The sequence below is a fragment of the Mobula hypostoma genome, chromosome 6 (genome assembly GCF_963921235.1).
Source record: "Mobula hypostoma chromosome 6, sMobHyp1.1, whole genome shotgun sequence".
Taxonomy (NCBI): Eukaryota; Metazoa; Chordata; class Chondrichthyes; order Myliobatiformes; family Myliobatidae; genus Mobula; species Mobula hypostoma.
The window spans coordinates 21,383,417-21,403,954 of record NC_086102.1 but is presented as its reverse complement, the minus strand read 5'-3'; the positions used below and the strand labels follow the sequence as shown (position 1 = coordinate 21,403,954).

Here is a 20,538-nt window from a genome sequence, read left to right as displayed (position 1 = left end):
GTGAACAGCATTCAGAACTGATGCTCACAAAGCTAGGCATCACTACAGCCGATCCAGAAGTTTACTCATTTCAGGCCATAGCCTCAGTCCATCACCGAGATGAGCAAGCCCTGCAGAGCAGCAAGCCAAACTGGACCGTCCCTCACCTCTGACCCCAACACCTTGACCATTTAAGTCTGGCCTAGCACTTAAATTGTCCAAACCTCTGGTTGTTTCTCATTCTTTGCCAATTCGATATGCCCTCAGGATCAGGCTCCAATGATTTGATTCAGTCAGTGTCACTGTTTGCAGTAATCATTTACCAGAAAAAATGTAAATAGCAAAGTATTTGTTTTATTGCCGACCAACAAGTAGTTACTGAACTTCAGCAGTGCCATCGTAAACTAGAAGAGCAAATGTTATGTTAACATTTATTCCAAGTGAAATTAAAATTAAAAAGTAAGGAAGTCTCATTACAATTTTTGAGGCCTTAATGATACCACAGCTGGAGTATTGGTACATTTCTGGCTTCCTTCTCTGAAACAGAATGTACTTGTGTGAGCGGAAGTGAAGTGAAGATTCACTAAACGTATTCCATGTGGCAAGTTTGCCACATGAAGAAAGTATGAGAAAAGGTGAAGTTTATTCTTTAGAGAAATGAAAGGCAATCTCGTTGATAGGCTGGATGTAGGGGTGTTTCTTGCCCTCGCTTGGCCATCCAAGAGACAAAATTTCAGAGCAACACACACAAAATTCTGGAGGAACTCAGCAGGTCAGGTAGTATCTATAGAATGGAATAAACAGCTGATGTTTCGAGCTGAGGCTCTTCATCAGTTGAAGGGTCTCAGCCTGAAGTGTCAACAGATTTTTCTTTTCTGTTGATGCCATCTGTCCTGCTGAGTTTCTCCAGCATTTTGTGAGTGTTTCTCTGGATTTCCAGCATCTGCAGAATCTCTTGTGTTGATAAAATTTAACCATGGATGATCCAGCTCAGGGTGAGATGAGAAGAACTTTCTTCATGAAAATGTTGTGAACCTTTGGAATTCTGATTCTGATCCTGATTTTGCGGAAGGTCATTTATTGTGCTCATTGAAGACAGAACTTGATTAGCTTCTTAACATTAATGATAGAAACATAGGAACTTAGAAATCTACAGCACATTACAGGCCTTTCGGCCCACCATGTAACCTACTCTAGAAACTGCCTAGAATTTCCCTACCCGCATGGCCCTCTATTTTTCTGAGCTCCATGTACCTATCTAAGAGTCTCTTAAAAGACCTTTCAGATAGTAGGGGGCAGAGCTTAAGATGGCACCAGACAGGGACTTCTTCGAGCTGATCTGCGAATTCTTCCTCTAATGACTCTTCTTTCCATACCAAGGTGGCTGGGGTCTGTCAGAGTCCATGATCTACAGTTGCACTTAAACTCCAGTTCTTCACGGCAGTAGGTTCCCGCTCTTGGAGCTTGCCGAGCGGCTTGGCATTTTTGATATCTCCAGGAGCGGCTGGAAGACAAGCACCTTCGGGGTGTGGCCTTGTGCAGCCCTGCAGGTGACCCAATTCCTTGCTAGTGACTGAAACGTTGCAGGAGATCAGAACATTGAGACAGCAGGTGTGGCTGTTGGAGGCCTTTGCAGTCGAGCCATCGCTCTCGCACGCTCTCTCTCTCTCTCGATGGTGAGAGAGAGTTTGCTGCTGATTCTTGAGTTGGGGGAACTTGAGATAAAGTGATGCTGCAGACGGTAACATCGAAACAGCAAGCTGTTGACCTCCCCTCTCGTCGTGGAAGGAATGATATCTCTCTCACCCTCTTTAAGGAGAGAGAGCCTGTGGGATGTTGAACTATTGGGATAAACAATGGTTTTTGATGGACTCTAGTTCAAGGTCTTTTGTTGGGCTTTGCTTTTGCTTGCATGGTGGGTGGCGGGGGTGCTGATGCTTTCTGCTGGAACGAGTGGTGGGTGGTGGGGGGGGAGGGTTGATGCTTTGCTGCTGCTTATATGTGGGAGGGGGAAGGGGGGCTTTGAGTTTCCAGCATTTTTCTGTCATTCATTCTTTTAGGTTTTCTTCTGTTTCGTGGATATCTGTGAAGAGTAAGAATTTCAGGTTGTATGCTGCATACATTCTCTGATATTAAAGGGAACCTTCGTAAGTAATGATATGGCTGCTGGAAAATGTCTCTGAAATAGAAGTTCAGTCATGAGCTTTACAAATGGTGGAGCAGACCTGAAGGGCAAGATGGCCTACGTCTGCTCTTATTCTGTCCTTATGCACATTGTCAGGTCAAGGCTCTGGACTAATCAGACTAAATGATAGAGCAATTAAATTGTCCACCTCCATTCTCCGACAAAGATGGAGCGATGACTTACGTTTGTATATCCAGAGCACTATTATAACAGATCATTATTGCTGTTTTTGGGGGGTTTTGTTTGCTGAAATCATCTGCCACATTTCCCATGTTTCTGTACTGTTATCCCTGTGTGACCTTTTCACTACCTAGGACACCGTGGCTGTGATCTGCAGAGGCAAAGAATCACATTCAGATTCCAATCAAAAAACTGATGTACTGATTAGGAGGGAAAGTGTACAATGTACAACCATTTCCCCAGGGTTGATACAACTCCACTGCTGTCCTCCAGTCTCAATGCCTGCATTTTAAGGAGTAGATTTGGAGGAAGATTTTCTTTTGTTCTTTAGCCATTGCAATCAGGAAGACCACTTCATTCAATGACCAAAAGGTAAACAGGAAAGGGAGCTTTTTCTTGCCACCTTCACTCTGTCTTTATGCAACTTTTCCACACAAGCTCTGATCGGTAAAATATTATTGTGTGAAGTCAGAAGTATTGTCTGTGTCAAGGACCATTCTTGCCCATGCTTCTCCATTGTGGCTAACCTCAAACATCTCTAGATTTTGCATTGACTTCAATAAATGTCATGGTGGCATAGTAATTAGCATGACACTTCCACAGCTGGCGGTGTCGCAGTTTGCCATCGTCGGTAAGGAGTTCATACGTCTTCCCCGTGGAATGCGTGGGTTTCCCCTGGGTGCTCTGGTTTCCTCCCACAGTCCGGAGACCTACAGGGGTAAGTTAATTGGTCATTGTAAATTGTCCCATGATTGGGTTAGGCTTAAACTGGGATTGTCGGAGATTACTGGGAGGGTGTGGCTCAAAGGGACCAAAGGGCCTGTTCCCACTCTATCTCTAAATAAATAGATCAATGTAATTTACAGATGACCCTATAAATTTCCTATGGGTGCTCGGCTTTCCTCCCATATCTTAAAGACGTCCATGAGTGTGTCAAGAATATTCTGCAGCATGTTGGTACATGCAAATTATTCCAGGAGCATATCATGGTTTGCAGGTTGTGCCATAAGTGTGTTGGTTTTGGTGAGAATTCCAGGTGAGGGTCACTATATTTAGGTATTTCAGCACTGTATTTAGAAACATAGAAACATAGAAACATAGAAAATAGGTGCAGGAGTAGGCCATTCGGCCCTTCGAGCCTGCACCGCCATTTATTATGATCATGGCTGATCATCCAACTCAGAACCCAGCCTTCCCTCCATACCCCCTGACCCCTGTAGCCACAAGGGCCATATCTAACTCCCTCTTAAACATAGCCAATGAACTGGCCTCAACAGTTTGCTGTGGCAGAGAATTCCACAGATTCACCACTCTCTGTGTGAAGAAGTTTTTCCTAACCTCGGTCCTAAAAGGCTTCCCCTCTATCCTCAAACTGTGACCCCTCGTTCTGGACCTCCCCAACATCGGGAACAATCTTCCCGCATCTAGCCTGTCCAATCCCTTTAGGATCTTATACGTTTCAATCAGATACCCCCTCAATCTTCTAAATTCCAACGAGTACAAGCCCAGTTCATCCAGTCTTTCTTCATATGAAAGACCTGCCATCCCAGGAATCAATCTGGTGAACCTTCTTTGTACTCCCTCTATGGCAAAGATGTCTTTCCTCAGATTAGGGGACCAAAACTGCACACAATACTCCAGGTATGGTCTCACCAAGGCCTTGTACAACTGCAGTAGTACCTCCCTGCTCCTGTACTCGAATCCTCTCGCTATAAATGCCAGCATACCGTTCGCCTTTTTCACCGCCTGCTGTACCTGCATGCCAACTTTCAATGACTGGTGTATAATGACACCCAGGTCTCGTTGCACCTCCCCTTTTCCTAATGGGCCACCATTCAGATAATAATCTGTTTTCCTATTTTTGCCACCAAAGTGGATAACTTCACATTTATCCACATTAAATTGCATCTGCCATGAGTTTGCCCACTCACCCAACCTATCCAAGTCACCCTGCATCCTCTTAGCATCCTCCTCACTGCTAACACTGCCACCCAGCTTCGTGTTGAATTGATTAAAGCTGCTGGAATCTGAAACTCAGCTACCACAGGGATTTCCTCCCCTAAACGGAATGCAGATTGGGTGAGCCCTTCAGAACTTGTGTTGTCTCCTTTAATTCTGAATCCCAGTCCCTTTCAAACCTGTCTGTCTGTAACATCTTCTACTGCCACAGGGAGGCCCAACGAGAAGAATTCTAGATTTCTGTATTTAGAATAATAGTCTGCTTTAAGAGCACAAACAAATGGCCAGAAGAACTCAACAGGCTAGGCAGCAACTGAGGAGGAAAATGGGCAGTTGACACTTCAGGTCAAAACCCTTCATCTGAACCCGAAACACTGTCTATCTCACTCCATAGAATCTGTCTGATTCACTGAGTTTCTGTAGCCACTCATTTCTTTTATTCCAGGTTCTAAAATCCATAGTCTCTTATGTGTCCAATCTGTTTTAACTTGCCTCATCCTCTTCCCCATCTCCTCTCTACATTCTGAGTCCTGATACAGTATACTCATAGAGAAATTGAGCACTGCAACACAGAAACAGGACCTTTGGCCCATCTAGTCCTTAAAAAACTGTTATTCTGCCCAGTCCCACTGACCCACACCTGGACCACAGCCTTCCAAATCCCTCCCCCCCTTGTCCTTATCCAGTAAAGCCTGCTTACATTTACCCTTTCTATACCTCTTATTATTTTGTATACCTCTATCAAACCTTCCTCCATTCTCCTATAATCCAGGGATAAAAGAGACTGACCTTCCCAGCAATGGGCTTGAAGCATTGGGATCTACTCAGAAAGGCCTCCATCTAATTATGACTGTTGTCCTTATGTACAATGAATACTTAATTCAGCATATATGGTTCACTGTGCCCGTGGTCCATCTATGGACAAGAATCTCAGGCTTAGACCATAAATCATAGGACATAGAACAGTGCAGCACAGGAACGTTGGTACGATGTTGTACTGACCTAATTAAACTAGTAATTAAATGCCTAACAAAACGAATCCCTCTGCCTACACAGTATCGATATTTCTCAATTCCCTACACAGTCATGTGCCCACCTAAGGGCCGCTTAAACGCCTCGATTGTAATTGCCTCCAGCACCACCCCGAGCATTTCCAGGTGCTTGTGTATGATAGTGCATTATACAGATGGAGGAAACGAAGAGAAAACCACAGCTTTCATTAATCATGTTGCATGTCCATGATTTCCTTTACTAAATATTTTCTTGGAAAGATTACAGTTGTATCAAACATATGAACAGTGCACCATGTGAGAACATTTCCAATCTATTCTGAAAGTCTATGTACTCCAAAGAATTCGCCTTTGTTCCCCTGTTTTACAAGAACAATTATATTTGTATACTAGATTTGGTTTACCAATTCCTAATGAACTAATTCCAATACCTGATCCTGACTAAAATAACCTAGCAGTTTTTATTTCAGTCATCTACATCTGTGTGGAGATGAGGACAGTTTCCACGTGCCCGTATTCTGTCCGTTTTTCTCACACATCTGCCTATTTTCCAGCCGGTTCTCTTCGGTGTCCATCTTTGCACACCCTGCAAGTACTGATGTTCTCCTGGAATACACACCCGTAGTTCATCTCCTTCTGAGATTCTGGCTGAAATTAAACCAGATGAAAGTGCAGCCCAGGCATATGTTAACCCACAGCAGGTTAACACGTTTCTAATCCAACATTAAATTCCACTTCAATATTATTGACACCCCCTCTCCCCTCCACTGCCCTTCATCTGATCTGAAGGCCATTTAAACTCATAGTGGTATAAAATGAAGTATTTTCAGGTCGACTTGATTTTATGACAGTGCCTTTAAATTCAGTCACCCAGAGGTTAGTCAGAATTTGCTAGCACTTGAAATAATTGAGACAAATAGCTTAGAGGCCTTTTAGTGGAGTGTGTGAGCACGTGGCCAAGTGGTTAAGGCATTAGACTAGCGACCTGAAGGTCGTGAGTTTGAACCCCAGCCGAGGGAACATGTTGTGTCCTTGATCAAGGCACTTAATCACACATTGCTCTGCGATGACACTGGTGCCAAGCTGTATGGGTCCTAATGCCCTTCCCTTGGACAACATTGGTGTCATGGAGAGGGGAGACTTGCAGCATGGGCAACTGCTGGTCTTCCATACAACCTTGCCCAGGCGCAGATCCATGGTCTCGCAAGACTTTCCAGGCGCAGATCCATGGTCTCGCAAGACTAACGGATGCCTTTTAGTGGAATTTAATATGACACTGGGTTAGTCTGAGGTAACCTGGGCTCATCTGGTTGGACCAAATGGCTTGTTTTCTTATCGCATACTGAAAGATAGATGGCAGGCAATTTGAATATTTTCTAATGCGAGTGAGTAAATAGTGCTTATGTAACTGTTAGAAAAATGAAATGTAATAACAGACAGACTGTGATACTGCACATATTGTGCTGTGTAACCGTTTACTTTATTTAAAGCCAGGATATGCACCTTCAAAATTTAATCTTCACTATACCATGTACATTACAGATTTTGTTTTGGGAACAAAAGTAGACAGACTTTAAAAGTACTTTTTCCAACTCAGTTTTCAACAAAGTCTGGCAGCCCCAAGGCAGCTGGTTATCACCTTAGCTTCTGTCCATGCAAAAAGAAATTCCTATGCAGATTACTTTTTCTATCTTCCTCAATGACACAAACATTTCATAGCCCTCCCATTCTTCCTCTAGTTTTTTTTTGAAGGAATTTTGGGAGGTGAGCTCCCTGGCTGAGTCCAAATGCATTCTTAGAAAAATATAAGATTTTAGAAACTTAAACATCACTCTGCAAATATCACATTCCCTGATCAGATCAGTATTGTTGTACGTGTACGTGTACATGTTGCATGTTGTTCTTAAGTAAAATTATCTCGGGAATTGAAGAAAAAATAAGGGTACATATACGTTATTGCTACAGCATGGAATATTCTTGTATTACACCCATACCACTGTCACAGTGCAAATGCACGCCGCAGTGGAAGTCAGTAACTGACTGGACTCCAAAGCAGAGAGTGATCCCTGAGAAAGCAATCACACACTGCTTCAACCTAGAGTTCAGATGGCTTGATGCTCTGGATGACATGGCCCAAATGCAGCAAGGAACTACATTTAATGTACAACTCTGCTGTTTTACATTTGTGCATGTATTATTTATTTCAGGTAAGAAGAATTTTGGCTCCAAGGACTCAGCTGCAGAGATCTTCTTAACCCATCCACTTCTTTTGACCCACAACAGCAAGCTGTACTTTTATTTGCCACTACTGGGTGACTCCACAATTACTAATTACACTTGGTCCAGACTGTTATTTTAGCCATATCACAGAAGGTGTACAGTCAATGTTCTCTTAAAATGAGAATACTTCAAATATCTGTTTTTTTTTGGCACAGTATCAATAAAATTACTTTTATTGAAAAACAATTACATGATTATTTTAATTAATTAGCTTTTGTAACAATGCCCCATCTTTTAAGGTGATTAGATCCACCTATTAGATATCAAAAGTTACCTACATGTAGTTAGGGTTTTCATTCCTTTCGTTGACCAATGCACCAACCATTCTCCCACCCCTCCCACCCACCTTACATGACCACACAAAAAATGTTGTCATAAGCTTGAGGTATAAGTTACCATGGGAAAACAAACTCTGAAATGAAAGCCAGGCTTACTTTAATACATATATAATTTGCATCCTATGTGCTAAGAGTTTCATATGTAAACATAAAGCATATTTCATTAAAAAGAGTTATAAATCAAGGCTGTAACATTTAATCGCGCGTCATCTTTTTTACTTTTTCTTTTTTTTTCTGTTTTTGTTTTTTTTTATATTTTGGTGTCCATGGTTGGCCGAGGTCAACTCGTAGTGTCAGAAAACAAAGGAATATATAAATGCATAAGTTACATAATAAGTTTACAATATAAAATGCAAATAACCTTGATTTGAATACTTATTTCTTACAAACGCACAGCGTTCGCGACTCTTCACATCTGGCGACCGCCTAGGTTTAAAAAAAATGCATTGAAATCTCCTCAGGTTTGACTGTGGGCTCCTCCCAGCCCCAAATGTGCTGGTATAAAAATGTTAAAACCCCAAGTTTCAGGTCTTGATCAATTTTACATCAAGCACATTCACAAGATCCCGATTTTTTTCATAACGTTATAATTCCAGATAATCCCAGTTTTCCAATTCTTAGAGATGTTTTTTTTAATTCATTGTATGATGAAGTGTTTTGGCTTTAGATTTCTGTTTTGTCTTCTCCTTCTGTATTTCCCTTCATTAATTATGATTATGAAAATTTATCTGTTTTTGGTGACTTCTTTGGAGAATCTCTTTACATCCAATTGATATTTTCTTGATTTTGCATGTCCGCTTGCAAAAGAAAACACACACCAGTTCATTCCTTCCTTCCTAAATGTTCTCCTACTTCATTGCTCTTGCATAATTACCGATCCATCACGTAGCCTTCTGCACGTACTCATTTCCAAATGTTTGGCTCAAACCATGCAAAGTAAGAAATCATTGTACCAAATCATTGCAGTATTGTCCAACACCCTCCCAAATTTTGGAGGTATCTTCCACAAATTTTGTTTTTAATATATTTAGAATGATAAATCCTGTTAACAAATAAATTTCAGAAGGTATAAATACTTCATTTCAGAAAGCAAGAGTTTAACTACTGAGGAACATCCAAGAAGTTACATGTCAAGTCTCTCGTCGGTAGATCCTACATTTATATAATTTTAACATTGGTTTTCTTTTGCTGTGTGTTGATCTTTGCTTCTCAAATTCCTTACTCTCAATATCGCATTCCATGTAACACTTATTTCTTCCTGATTGTCAACAGCGACCAGGTACCTGATCCTTAATCCTTTGTCTTATAGCACGTGCTCTTTATAAAATACTGCTCTTTCAGTAACTTAACTCCAAACTTCCACAGACATGTATCAAGTTTGCTTCTAATTAGTCAACACACGGTTTTATCTCTTCCAGTATTCGAGACTTATCTTCAGTATTTGTGTATAGTTAGAGTTTAAACTTTGGTTTTATTTCTCCAATTAAAAAAAGTCCATAGTTAGTAACACAGTGTTGCATTCCCAGAGCAGTAACCCGAGTCTTAATCGAAAGTATGAGCGTTGTTCAATAGTATGTGCCAAGATGAGGTGGCATGTGGGTGGCAGGATGTCTGGCGTTTGGGTAGATACTTCCAGTGGGAGAATTCCAGTATGGACCTGGAGCTGCGAAGAAACTAGACGATGTCACAGGTAGAGCTGGAGGATGGGGAGCCACAAAATTCATCTTTGGCTGGTGTGCATGATAGGAGCTCATGTATGAAATATCTGTTGGATACTTGTACACAGAAGACTCAGGTGGGTGGGGCTGCAGGGCTTGTGCAATGCCATGGAAGTCAAACTTGTAAGCATAGCGCTTGCCATGGACTTTGGTCATGATGTTCTTGTCATAGTAATAACGCAAGGCCCTGCTCAGCTTGTCGTAGTTCATATTGGGTTTGCTCTTCCGCTCTCCCCAACGTCTCGCAACTTCATCTGGGTCAGTCATCTTGAACTCTCCGTTGGTCCCTTCCCAGGTAATGCAGTTGGCATTGGAGCTATCCGATAGAAGCTCCAACAAGAACTGCCACAGCTGAATTTGACCGCTTCCTGAAATAGAGCAAAGAATGGTATTAAGCCGAGTCATTACTGAGGAAATTTCAATGCCGCAAAGGTTTCACTGTTATTAAGAGGGAGGGGATAAGGTCAAGATCTATAAGACAGAAGCTGGGGAAGGTAGGTGGAAAAATAAAGTGGTTGGATCCCAATAATTCTGCAATCTAAAGGTGCTTTGGAAGTCAACAATGAGGCATTAAACTTGTTACTTAGGCTATTTTATTAAATGGTACAAGAACAAAGAAGAAGAAAAGTCAAAAAAGAAAGAAAAGACCAAAACAAAAAGTAGTTGTGGTAATTTCATATGAGAATAGAGGTAACAGCAAATTCCAGTGATAGCAATTAAACTGTAAAATAGCCAGATTCATGCTTCCGAAAAACTAAGAAATTTCTAGAAAAATACAGAAGCAACTGTACTGTAATTGCTGGAAAATTCACTGAACAATTGCAAGTACATAGGTGATTGTATAAAAATCCAAGCAAGCATAGCAAAGTTAAACTATAAGAAAAATAACAATGCTACACATGTACATACAGAGGCTGACAGAGGTATGGTGCTACACAGCATTGGTGATAGAAATAAAGAAATGGATTATAACGGTGAAAACCATCTCAATGGTAAAGTAAGGTTGGAGAGTGAGACAAGAATTAACCAGGAAATAAATCACTTTTATTCTTCCATTAAAGTTGCTTTTTGCTACTCTTAACGTACCTGGGTTTGCAAGTCGGCTGCTTGTTGGCCCAAGAATCTGATAGGGATCTGCTAAAATTGGAATAAATATTCACAATGTGACTTAATTTAGAATATCGTTAAAATATTTATGAAACGTAACACTGGATAACAAAGAGTTTGCTTCCTGAATACTTTTGGGTGTTTCTTATGGACTTTGGCATGAAAATCATGAAATAGCCCTGTCATGCACCATTGTTTTTACATTGCCGATATTTGTTATTTCAATTCATAATTCAAGTCAATTAATATGTTGTCCACAATGTAGACTGAAACATTTTCCACCTTTTCCAGCATGCATAGGCATGCTTAGGCAGGGCGGATGCTACAATGGCAGGACAGGTTTTAGAAAGGCATCGTACTCATGCATTGCGTTTACGTGTATATCCGTTTGCGATCAAGTTGCCGTTTATGCTCTATGCACATAGCATATTGTGTATACTCATTATCATAAAGTAATTGTATTTTCAGGAGTATTTGTGATAGAAAATGTCTTGCTGATGTTGCAAACACCGCAATACTTTCTGCTATGTTTGTGGCGTGTAAATGCTTAAATCTCAAATGACTCTTCTTTTGGAAGGAAGTCTATGAATTCTACTTTGGGTTTAAAGTTGGCAGATGACAAAGCCTGGGCTCCTCACATTTGTTGCACAGCATGCACTGTTGATCTTAGAGTTTAGCTCAGATGTATTCGGAAGTCAATGCTGTTTGCTGTCCTGATGATATGGCAAGAGCAAAAGGACCATGTGAAGACTGCTACTTCGGTCTGACAAATGTGTGGTCTGCTAAAAACAAGAAATCCTTTGAATACCCCAATCTCCCTTCCGCCATGAGACCTGTGCCACTTCCAGTACTGAAGCCACCAGAGACGTGGAGCCAAGAAGAGGCAGACAAAGATGCCATGATGCACGAGCCAGGAATGGAAAACTACACTGATAACGATACAGATTTTGAACCCATTGTGCCAAGTGACCTCATCTGACAATTCAATGTGAGTTACATGACCTGGTCAGAGACTCGGGTTCAAGAATGCAAGGGTGGAATCTGCTATTACCAGGCACAAACATTCCTGTGAGGGATTTCGATATTTGAGACAGATGTTTCCCAGAATAACTGATGCCAAGATTCAGGAAGGTACTTTTGCTGGTCCACAAATCGGACAGATCATCAGTGACAGGCAATTCAAAGAACTTTTAGAGGGACTGGAGAAAGTCGCATGGAAGACATTTTCTTGGCAATTACAGAGCACTAGAGTAATTGTAGCTGGTTGACAACATGTTTCAAGCATACAAAAACCATGAAATGCAACCTATCACTAAAGATCCATTTTCTGCAATCCCATTTATATTTCTTCCTTGCAAATCTTGGCGCTGTCAGTGACAAGTACGGTGAAAGATTTCACCAGGATATTGCGGTCATGGAGAAACAGTATCAGGGCAAATGGAATCCATCAATGCTGGTTGATTATTGATGGACACTTAAGCGAGCAGCCTCAGGCACTGAGTACAAATGAAAATCATCAACAAAACATTGTCAGCTTAGTTGAACTATTGCAAAGCAACTTCACTTTTATGCAATTAAATGCATTATGTTCAAAAGTTAATTTCTTGCTTTCCCAAATTCATACATGACACAAGTAGCTTGAGATCGCACTTGTGTTCAGCTTCAAGCGGTCTTTCCTAACCACAAAAACATTCTGAGAAAGCGCCACTCTTGAAAAAAATTGCTGTCCAGTGTAATTATAAGACTCATATTACTGAAGTTATAGAGTATGAAGAATCTGCATTCTTCTGCAGATTCGGTCAGTTAATGTACCACTTGTAGAATTTCTGAACCATATGGACCAGAGAGGTTCAAGTGTTCTTTGACATGTTCTGTTAGCCATTTTCAAATAAGGCCATCAGTCTGGAGAATGCACTGATCCCTGGGCCAGGGAATATTACTCCAGGCCCTCTACCATCCCATGTCACTTACTGAATGGAAAATACATTTGATATCAGGAGTAGATACGATCAGGTCTCCACTCTCCCATCTCTGTCCATCCCTGCTATGACTCCTTCTCAATCTTCCCTCCCCAATTCCTTTGCTCAATTGCATATACCATTGACATTGTCAACTTTAAACTTTGAACATGGGAAAGATGACTATTAAAAGTCTTTGTCAAACTAGGTCTTAGCAAGAAATCAGTGAGTAAAATAGGACAAATGAAAATAACTATTGCCGATAATGGTGATCATTGCCTTATTTAGTTTGTATAACATTTTCACATTGACTTTTAAATCGGCAGATTAGAGCTTCCTCTTTGACATATAACCATATAACAATTACAGCACGGAAACAGGCCATCTCGGCTCTTCTAGTCTACGCTGTACGCTTACTCTCACCTAGTTCCACCAACCTGAACTCGACCCATAACCCTCCATTCCTTTCCTGTCCATATTGCTATCCAATTTTACTTTAAATGACAATATCGAACCTGCCTCTATCACTTCTGCTGGAAGCTCGTTCTATACAGCTACCACTCTCTGAGTAAGGAAGTTCTCCCTCATGTTACTCCTAAACTTTTGCCCCCTAACTCTCAACTCATGTCCTCTTGTTTGAATCTCCCCTACTCTCAATGGAAAAAGCTTATCCACATCAACTCTATCTCCCTCATAATTTTAAATACCTCTATTAAGTTCCCCCTCAACCTTCTATGCTCCAAGGAATAAAGACCCAACTTGTTCAACCGTTCTCTGTAACTTAGGTGCTGAAATCCAGGTAACATTCCAGTAAATCCTCTCTGTACTCTCTCTATTTCGTTGATATCTTTCCTATAATTTGGTGACCAGAAATGTACATGATACTCCAAATTTGGCCTTACCAATGCCTTGTACAATTTTAACATTACATCCCAACTCCTATACTCAATGCTCTGAATTATAGTGGCCAGCATACCAAAAGCTTTCTTCATCACCCTATCCATATGAGATTCTACCTTCAAGGAACTATGCACCATTATTCCTAGATCACTCTGTTCTGCTGCATTCTTCAATGCTCTACCATTTACAATGTGTGTCCTATTTTGATTAGTCCTACCAAAATGTAGCACCTCACATTTATCAGCATTAAACTCCATCTAGCATTTTTCAGCCCACTCTTCTAACTAGCCTAAATCTCTCTGCAAGCTTTGAAAACCTACTTCATATTCCACAACACCACCTATCTTAGTATCATCTGCATACTTACTAATCCAATTTATCACCCCATCATCCAGATCATTGATGTATATGACAAACAACATTGGACCCAGTACAGATCCCTGAGGCACACCACTAGTCACTGGCCTCCCATCTGACAACCAGTTATCCACCACTACTCTCTGGCGTCTCCCATCCAGCCACTGCTGAATCCATTTTACTAATTCAATATTAATACCTAACAATTGAACCTTCCTAACTAACCTTCCGTGTGGAACCTTGTCAAAGGCCTTACTGAGGTCCATATAGACAACATCCACCGCTTTACCCTCACTTTCCTAGTAACCTCTTCAAAAAATTCAATAAGATTTATCAAACATGACCTTCCACACACAAATCCATGTTGACTGTTCCTGTCTATCCAGATGATTATATATACCATCTCTAAGAATAATTTCCATCAATTTACCCACAACTGACGTCAAACTCACAGGCCAATAATTGCTAGGTTTACTCTTAGAACCCTTTTTAAACAATGGAACAACATGAGCAATATGCCAATCCTCCGGCACCATCCCCGTTTCTAATGACATTTGAAATATTTCTGTCAGAGCCCCAGCTATTTCTACACTAATTTCCCTCTTGGTCCTAAGGAATATCCTGTCAAGACCCGGAGACTTATCCACTTTTATATTCCTTAAAAGTGCCAGTACTTCCTCTTCTTTAATCATCATAGTTTCCATAACTTCCCTACCTGTTTCCCTTACCTTACACAATTCAATATCCTTCTCCTTAGTGAATACTGAAGAAAAGAAATTGTTCAAAATCTCCCCCATCTCTTTTGGTTCCACACATAGCTGTCCACTCTGATTCTCTAAGGGACCAATTTTATCCTTTACTATCCTTTTGTTATTAATATAACTATAGAAACCCTTTGGATTTATTTTCACCTTACTTGCTAAAGCAACCTCGTATCTTCTTTTAGCTTTCCTAAATTCTTTCTTAAGATTCTTTTTACATTCTTTATATTCCTCGAACACCTCATTTACTCCATGTGGCCTATATTTATTATAGATCTCTCTTTTTCCGAACCAAGTTTCCAATATCCCTTGAAAACCATGGCTCTCTCAAACTTTTAACCTTTTCTTGCAAACTAACAGGAACATAAAGATTCTGTACCCTCAAAATTTCACCTTTAAATGACCTCCATTTCTCTATTACATCCTTCCCATAAAAAAATTTGTCCCAATCCACTCCTTCTAAATCCTTTCACATCTCCTCAAAATTAGCCTTTCTCCAATCAAAAATCTCAACCTTGGATCTGGACCTATCCTTCTCCATAATTATATTGAAACTAATGTCATTGTGATCACTGAAGTGCTCCCCAACATATACTTCCGTCACCTGACCTATCTCATTCCCTAACAGGAGATCCAACACTGCCCCTTCTCTAGTTGGTACCTCTATGCATTGCTGCAAAAAACTATCCTGCACACATTTTACAAACTCCAAACCATCCAGCCATTTTACAGTATGGGCTTCCCAGCCTATGTGTGGAAAATTAAAATCTCCTACAATCACAACCTTGTGCTTACTACAAATATCTGCTATCTCCCTACAAATTTGCTCCTCCACTTCTCACTCCCCATTAGGTGGTGTATAATACACCCCTATAAGTGTTACTACATCTTTCCCATTCCTCAATTCCACCCAAATAGCCTCCCTAGATGAGCCCTCTAATCTATACTTCCAGAGCACCACTGTAATATTTTCTCTGACAAGCAATGCAACACGTCCCCCTCTTGTCCCTCTGATTCTATCACACCCAAATCAACGAAATCCGGAAATATTTAGTTGCCAATCACACCCCTCCTGCAACCATGTTTCACTAATAGCTACAACATCATACTTCCAGGTATCAATCCGTGATCTAAGCTCATCCACCTTTCCTATAATGCTCCTTGCATTAAAATAAATGCAGTTAAGACATTTTCCACCTCTTAGTCTCTGTTTATCACTAATGGTACAAACAACTTTACTATTTTCTTTTTCTTCCTTCATCCCTACATCTGTTCCTACACTCTGGTTCCCCTCCCCCCTTGTATCTAGTTTAAATCCACTGGAGCCTCTCTAGCAAACCTACCTGCAAGAATATTTGTCCCCCTCCAGTTCAGATGTAAACCGTCCCACCGGAACAGGTCCCACCTTCCCTGGAAAACTGCCCAATTAACTATAAATCTGAAGCCCTCCCTCCTGCACCACGTCTTCAGCCATGTGTTGATCTGCGCTATCTTACTATTTCTAAACCCGCCTGCACGTGGCACTGGTAGCAATCCTGAGATTACTATCCTGGAGGTCCTGTCCTTTAACTTGGCGCCTAACTCCCTAAACTCACCTTTCAGGACCTCCTCACTCTTCCTACCCATGTCATTGGTCCCTACATGAACCACGACATCTGGCTGCTCACCCTCCCTCTTGAGAATACTGAGGACTCGATCTGAGATATTGCAGACCTTGGCACCAGGGAGGCAACAGACCATCCGGACTGTTGCAAATAATGATCTAGCCATATCGCACACACTTGAAATCCATCTGGTTTCTCAGTGTTGTTTGGAGAAACAACTTTCTAGCTAAATATGCTTTCATAATCACAGTCATGAAATATTTCTTGAACAAGTGCAATCAGATAATATATCAGATCATTTTTTCCCCCTGCAACACTCATGTACTTAAGTTAGGTACGGTTTTGGCAACTTTATTAGTGCAGCTGGCACTGTTTTCAGCAACAGTAATTAATTTTAAATGACTTTCTAAAAATATACTGAATATTTTAAAAATCTCATTGGTCTACAACAGGAAATGAATATTCTTTTTACTATTTAATACCTTATTAAAGGAATTAAAACCTATCTTTTCAATTTTTGGTTCTTATAATTTCTGTCAAAGTATCACTCACCTTTTATACTGACCTAAATGGAACTAAATATCATAAGAAGAATGCTGTGGATGCCCACAGTACTAGCAACCAAGAATGAACTTAAATCATAATTTTTGACTCTAAAAATTGTGAGTTTAATTTGAAGTGATTTTCTTTCAGGATTCTCCAACTCATATCCTAGGCATTCATTCATCCATCTATCCAGCCACTCACTTATGTATATATGTACGTATGTATTTTATTGTCGTTATATATTTGTACAGTTTGTCTTCTTTTGCACATTGCTTGTCAGCCATTGTGGGTAGTTTTTCATTGATTCTATTGTACTTCTTTGTTCTACTGTAAATGTCTGCAAGAAAATGAATCTCAGAGTTGTATATGGTAACATACACATACTTTGATGATAAATTTACTTTGAACTTGGAAATGCCTCGTGTCCATTATTTCGATATGAGGGAACGGACAGTTTTGTAGGTCCCAATGATTTTTAAAGTAATCCTTTTAAAAACAGCATTAAAGTTTGTAGAGATTATGCTCAATGTACCTTCCACTTAACATTGCACAAGGTTTTATACAAGTTTAACTTCAAATGAATTCTGCCAACTAGAAGTAACACTAGGTCAACCGGTTTCAAACAAATGAGTTATTAAACCTGTTAAAATAACAGGCAGAAGAAGATTAGAACACTTTAAAAGTCTGTCCACCATTATCAGCATGTCATATTTCACAACACTACCAATGGAGTTAAGAAAAGGCAAGAGGAATAAATTTTTCTCTGAGTGACAAATACATAAGATAATTAATAAACTTATAAAGAACATTTACAACTTCATAAAACATAATGCACAAGGAAAATCCCATGGATTTGGTCCACGAGTTCAATTGCACTTTAAGATTAAAAATTGAAAAAAGTTCAAAATTTATATTTTGGGTCACAATTCCCCTTTCAATGATTTGGATCATTACCAGTGCTATCACTAATATATGGGAATTAAAAGAGATGTGCAGCCTCAGCATTATCCACAGTTATCACATCCACTTCTATTTCCAGAGACAGATCTTCTCAGAGTGGAGTGTTTTCAAATACAAAATTCCTTCTAACAGAGAAAATGAGCGAGGACTTATCCCTAACAGAATCGTGGAAAAATGTTACTTTAAAATCAGTAATCGCAGAGACTGTGATAACACATTCTTTTAAAGTAGGAACTTAACACCAAAAATTGTTCTTGCTTACAAGTCTTTTGATTGCAATAAGTAAGTTGGCTGAAGGCAAACAGCTTTATGAATCAGCTCTCTGGTTCAAAGGCTTGTACAAAAAAGGCTGATTATACTAGCACTGCATAGTTTACAATCTACAGTTGCATGTACCTATTGGTTGTCGAGGCTGGTCTTCTACCTTGGTCACATTTGAGGAAGGGGTTCCTGGCAAGAAAGAATAAAATGTTGATTAAGATCCTCTGTGTCGACTTATTCCTCAATGTCCTTCCACTGTATTTATAGTTACAAATTGCACCATTTTTGTTGAAACATGAAGGTTATGATTCTGACTCTACTGAGTCACAATTGTTAACCCTTCCCATGTAGAAAGATGAACGTTTGGGAGTATTTTGCAGGTATGGTCCTAATTGCTGTATGAGGTGCCATCAAGAGGGCATGGACCAGTGAATTGTCTTTAACCTATTCACTGGACCATGCCCTCTTGTACGTAAGACATAGGAGCTTAATTAGGCCATTCAGCACTCTTGGCCCACACTCTTGGCTTCTCTCCATAATCTTTGACTCCCTTACTAATCAAGAGCCTATCAAATTCCACTTTAAATATATCCAATGACTTGGCCTCCAAGCCATCTGTAACAATGAATTCCACAGATTCACCACCCTCTAGTTACAGAAATTCCTTCTCATCTCTTTTCTAAAGGAATGTCCTTTTATTTTGAGGCTGTACCTTTCAATATACAGTATGCTTCAAAGAGATCCCAGAAACACCCTCCCTCCTTTTTCTGATCTCCAGCAAGTACAGGCCCAGAGCTATCAAACTCTCCTCACATATTAAACCTTTCATATCCTCAATCATCTTGCAAACCTCCTCTGGATCCTCTCCAATACCAGCACATCCTTTCTTAGATATGCCTTGAAAACTGCTGACAACAATCCTAGTGTGGTTTGAATAATGCCTTATTAAGTCTGCATCAAAGCCCTCTGACTAAAGAAATTGCTCCTCATCTCTGTTCTAAAATTGAATTGAATTGAATTGGATTGGATTGAATTAAATTGACTTTGTTACTTACATCCTTCACATACATGAGTAAAAATCTTTATGTTACGTCTCCATCCAAATGTGCAATGTGCAATTATAGTAATTTGTGATAAATAGTATGTACAACAGATAGTATTAATATAACAGTCAATATAGCATAGAAATACAATTGTATCAGTGTGAATTAATCAGTCTGATGGCCTAGTGGAAGAAGCTGTCCTGGAGCCTGTTGGTCCTGGCTTTCATGCTGTAGTACCATTTCTTGGATGGTAGCAGCTGAAAACAGTTCGTGGTTGGGGTGACTTGGGTCCCCAATGATTCCTCGGGCTCTTTTTACACAGCTGTCTTTGTAAATGTCCTGAATAGTGGGAAGTTCACATCTACAGATGCACTGGGCTGTTCACACCACTCTCTTCAGAGTCCTGCAATTGAGGGAAGTACAGTTCCCATACCAGGCAGTGATTCAGCCAGTCAGGATGCTCTCAATTGTGCCCCTGTAGAAAGCTCTTAGGATTTGGGGACCCATACCAAACTTTTTCAACCGTCTGAGTGAAAAAGGCGCTGCTGTGCTTTTTTCACCACACAGCCAATATGTACAGACCATGTGAGATCCTCGATGATGTCTATACTAAGGAACTTAAAGCTGTTCATCCTCTCAACGCCAGATCCATTGATGTCAATAGGGGCTAGCCTGTCTCCATTCCTCCTGTAGTCCACAACCAGCTCCTTTGTTTTTACGACAAAAAAATGAAATTCTTGTACTCTGAGGTTGTACTCTCTGATTCTAGACTCCCCACTGACTGGACTGTTGACTAGGACCCCAATACCATTACTTACAACTGCAGCCTGCATCAGCAACCTACCCATTGCTGGAGTAATAAGTGACTTTCATTTGAAAGAGGCTTAGGATATTGTGCCATTTTCTTCCTCTTCAATATGAATGAAAACATGTGCATCCCATTCCTCAGATTTCCCCTTCCCTCCCTCTATGCAGTCTGTCACCCAAATCCTTTCATAGCTCTTTGGCAGACTGGAAGATGTGAGGGTCACTTTGGCTGGAAGAATAGAACAGCAGAAAATCGTTCAAATGGAGCGAGACTACAGAATACATAGAAACACAGTAACACAGTTATCATCCAATTACAGCCAGTAATTAAGAGGGAAAATGGAGCATTAGTTCATATCAGAGGAATTGAATGTAAGACTGGGGAAGTTTGCTGCAGATGTACAAGATGCATGCCACTACTTCTACTTCCTTAGGAGTTTGTGAAGACTTGACATGACATCTAAAATTTTGACAAACTTCTAAAGATGTGTAGTGGAGAGTATACTGACTGGCTGTATCACAGTCTGGTATGGAAACACCAATGCCCTTGAATGGAAAATCCTGCAAAAAGAAGTGGGTACAGCC

General features: G+C 40.4%; 1 protein-coding gene across 11 annotated transcripts in view; it reads right to left on the bottom strand.

Annotated features, from left to right (window-relative positions):
* Positions 1–8,011: 8,011 nt before the first annotated feature.
* erg (ETS transcription factor ERG) overlaps positions 8,012–20,538 on the bottom strand; it is a 301,473-nt gene continuing 288,946 nt past the window's right edge. For 8 of the 11 annotated variants that reach the window (XM_063050372.1, XM_063050374.1, XM_063050373.1 and 5 more), the window contains 3 exons: positions 18,239–18,292; positions 10,736–10,786; positions 8,012–10,017 (listed from right to left, as the gene is read on the bottom strand). In XM_063050372.1, coding sequence (XP_062906442.1) covers positions 9,497–10,017; positions 10,736–10,786; positions 18,239–18,292 — 626 coding nt within the window. In that variant the 3' untranslated portion in view covers positions 8,012–9,496. The remainder of the gene's footprint in view (positions 10,018–10,735; positions 10,787–18,238; positions 18,293–20,538) is intronic. The other 3 variants (XM_063050368.1, XM_063050377.1, XM_063050370.1) reach the window with 1 other exon arrangement.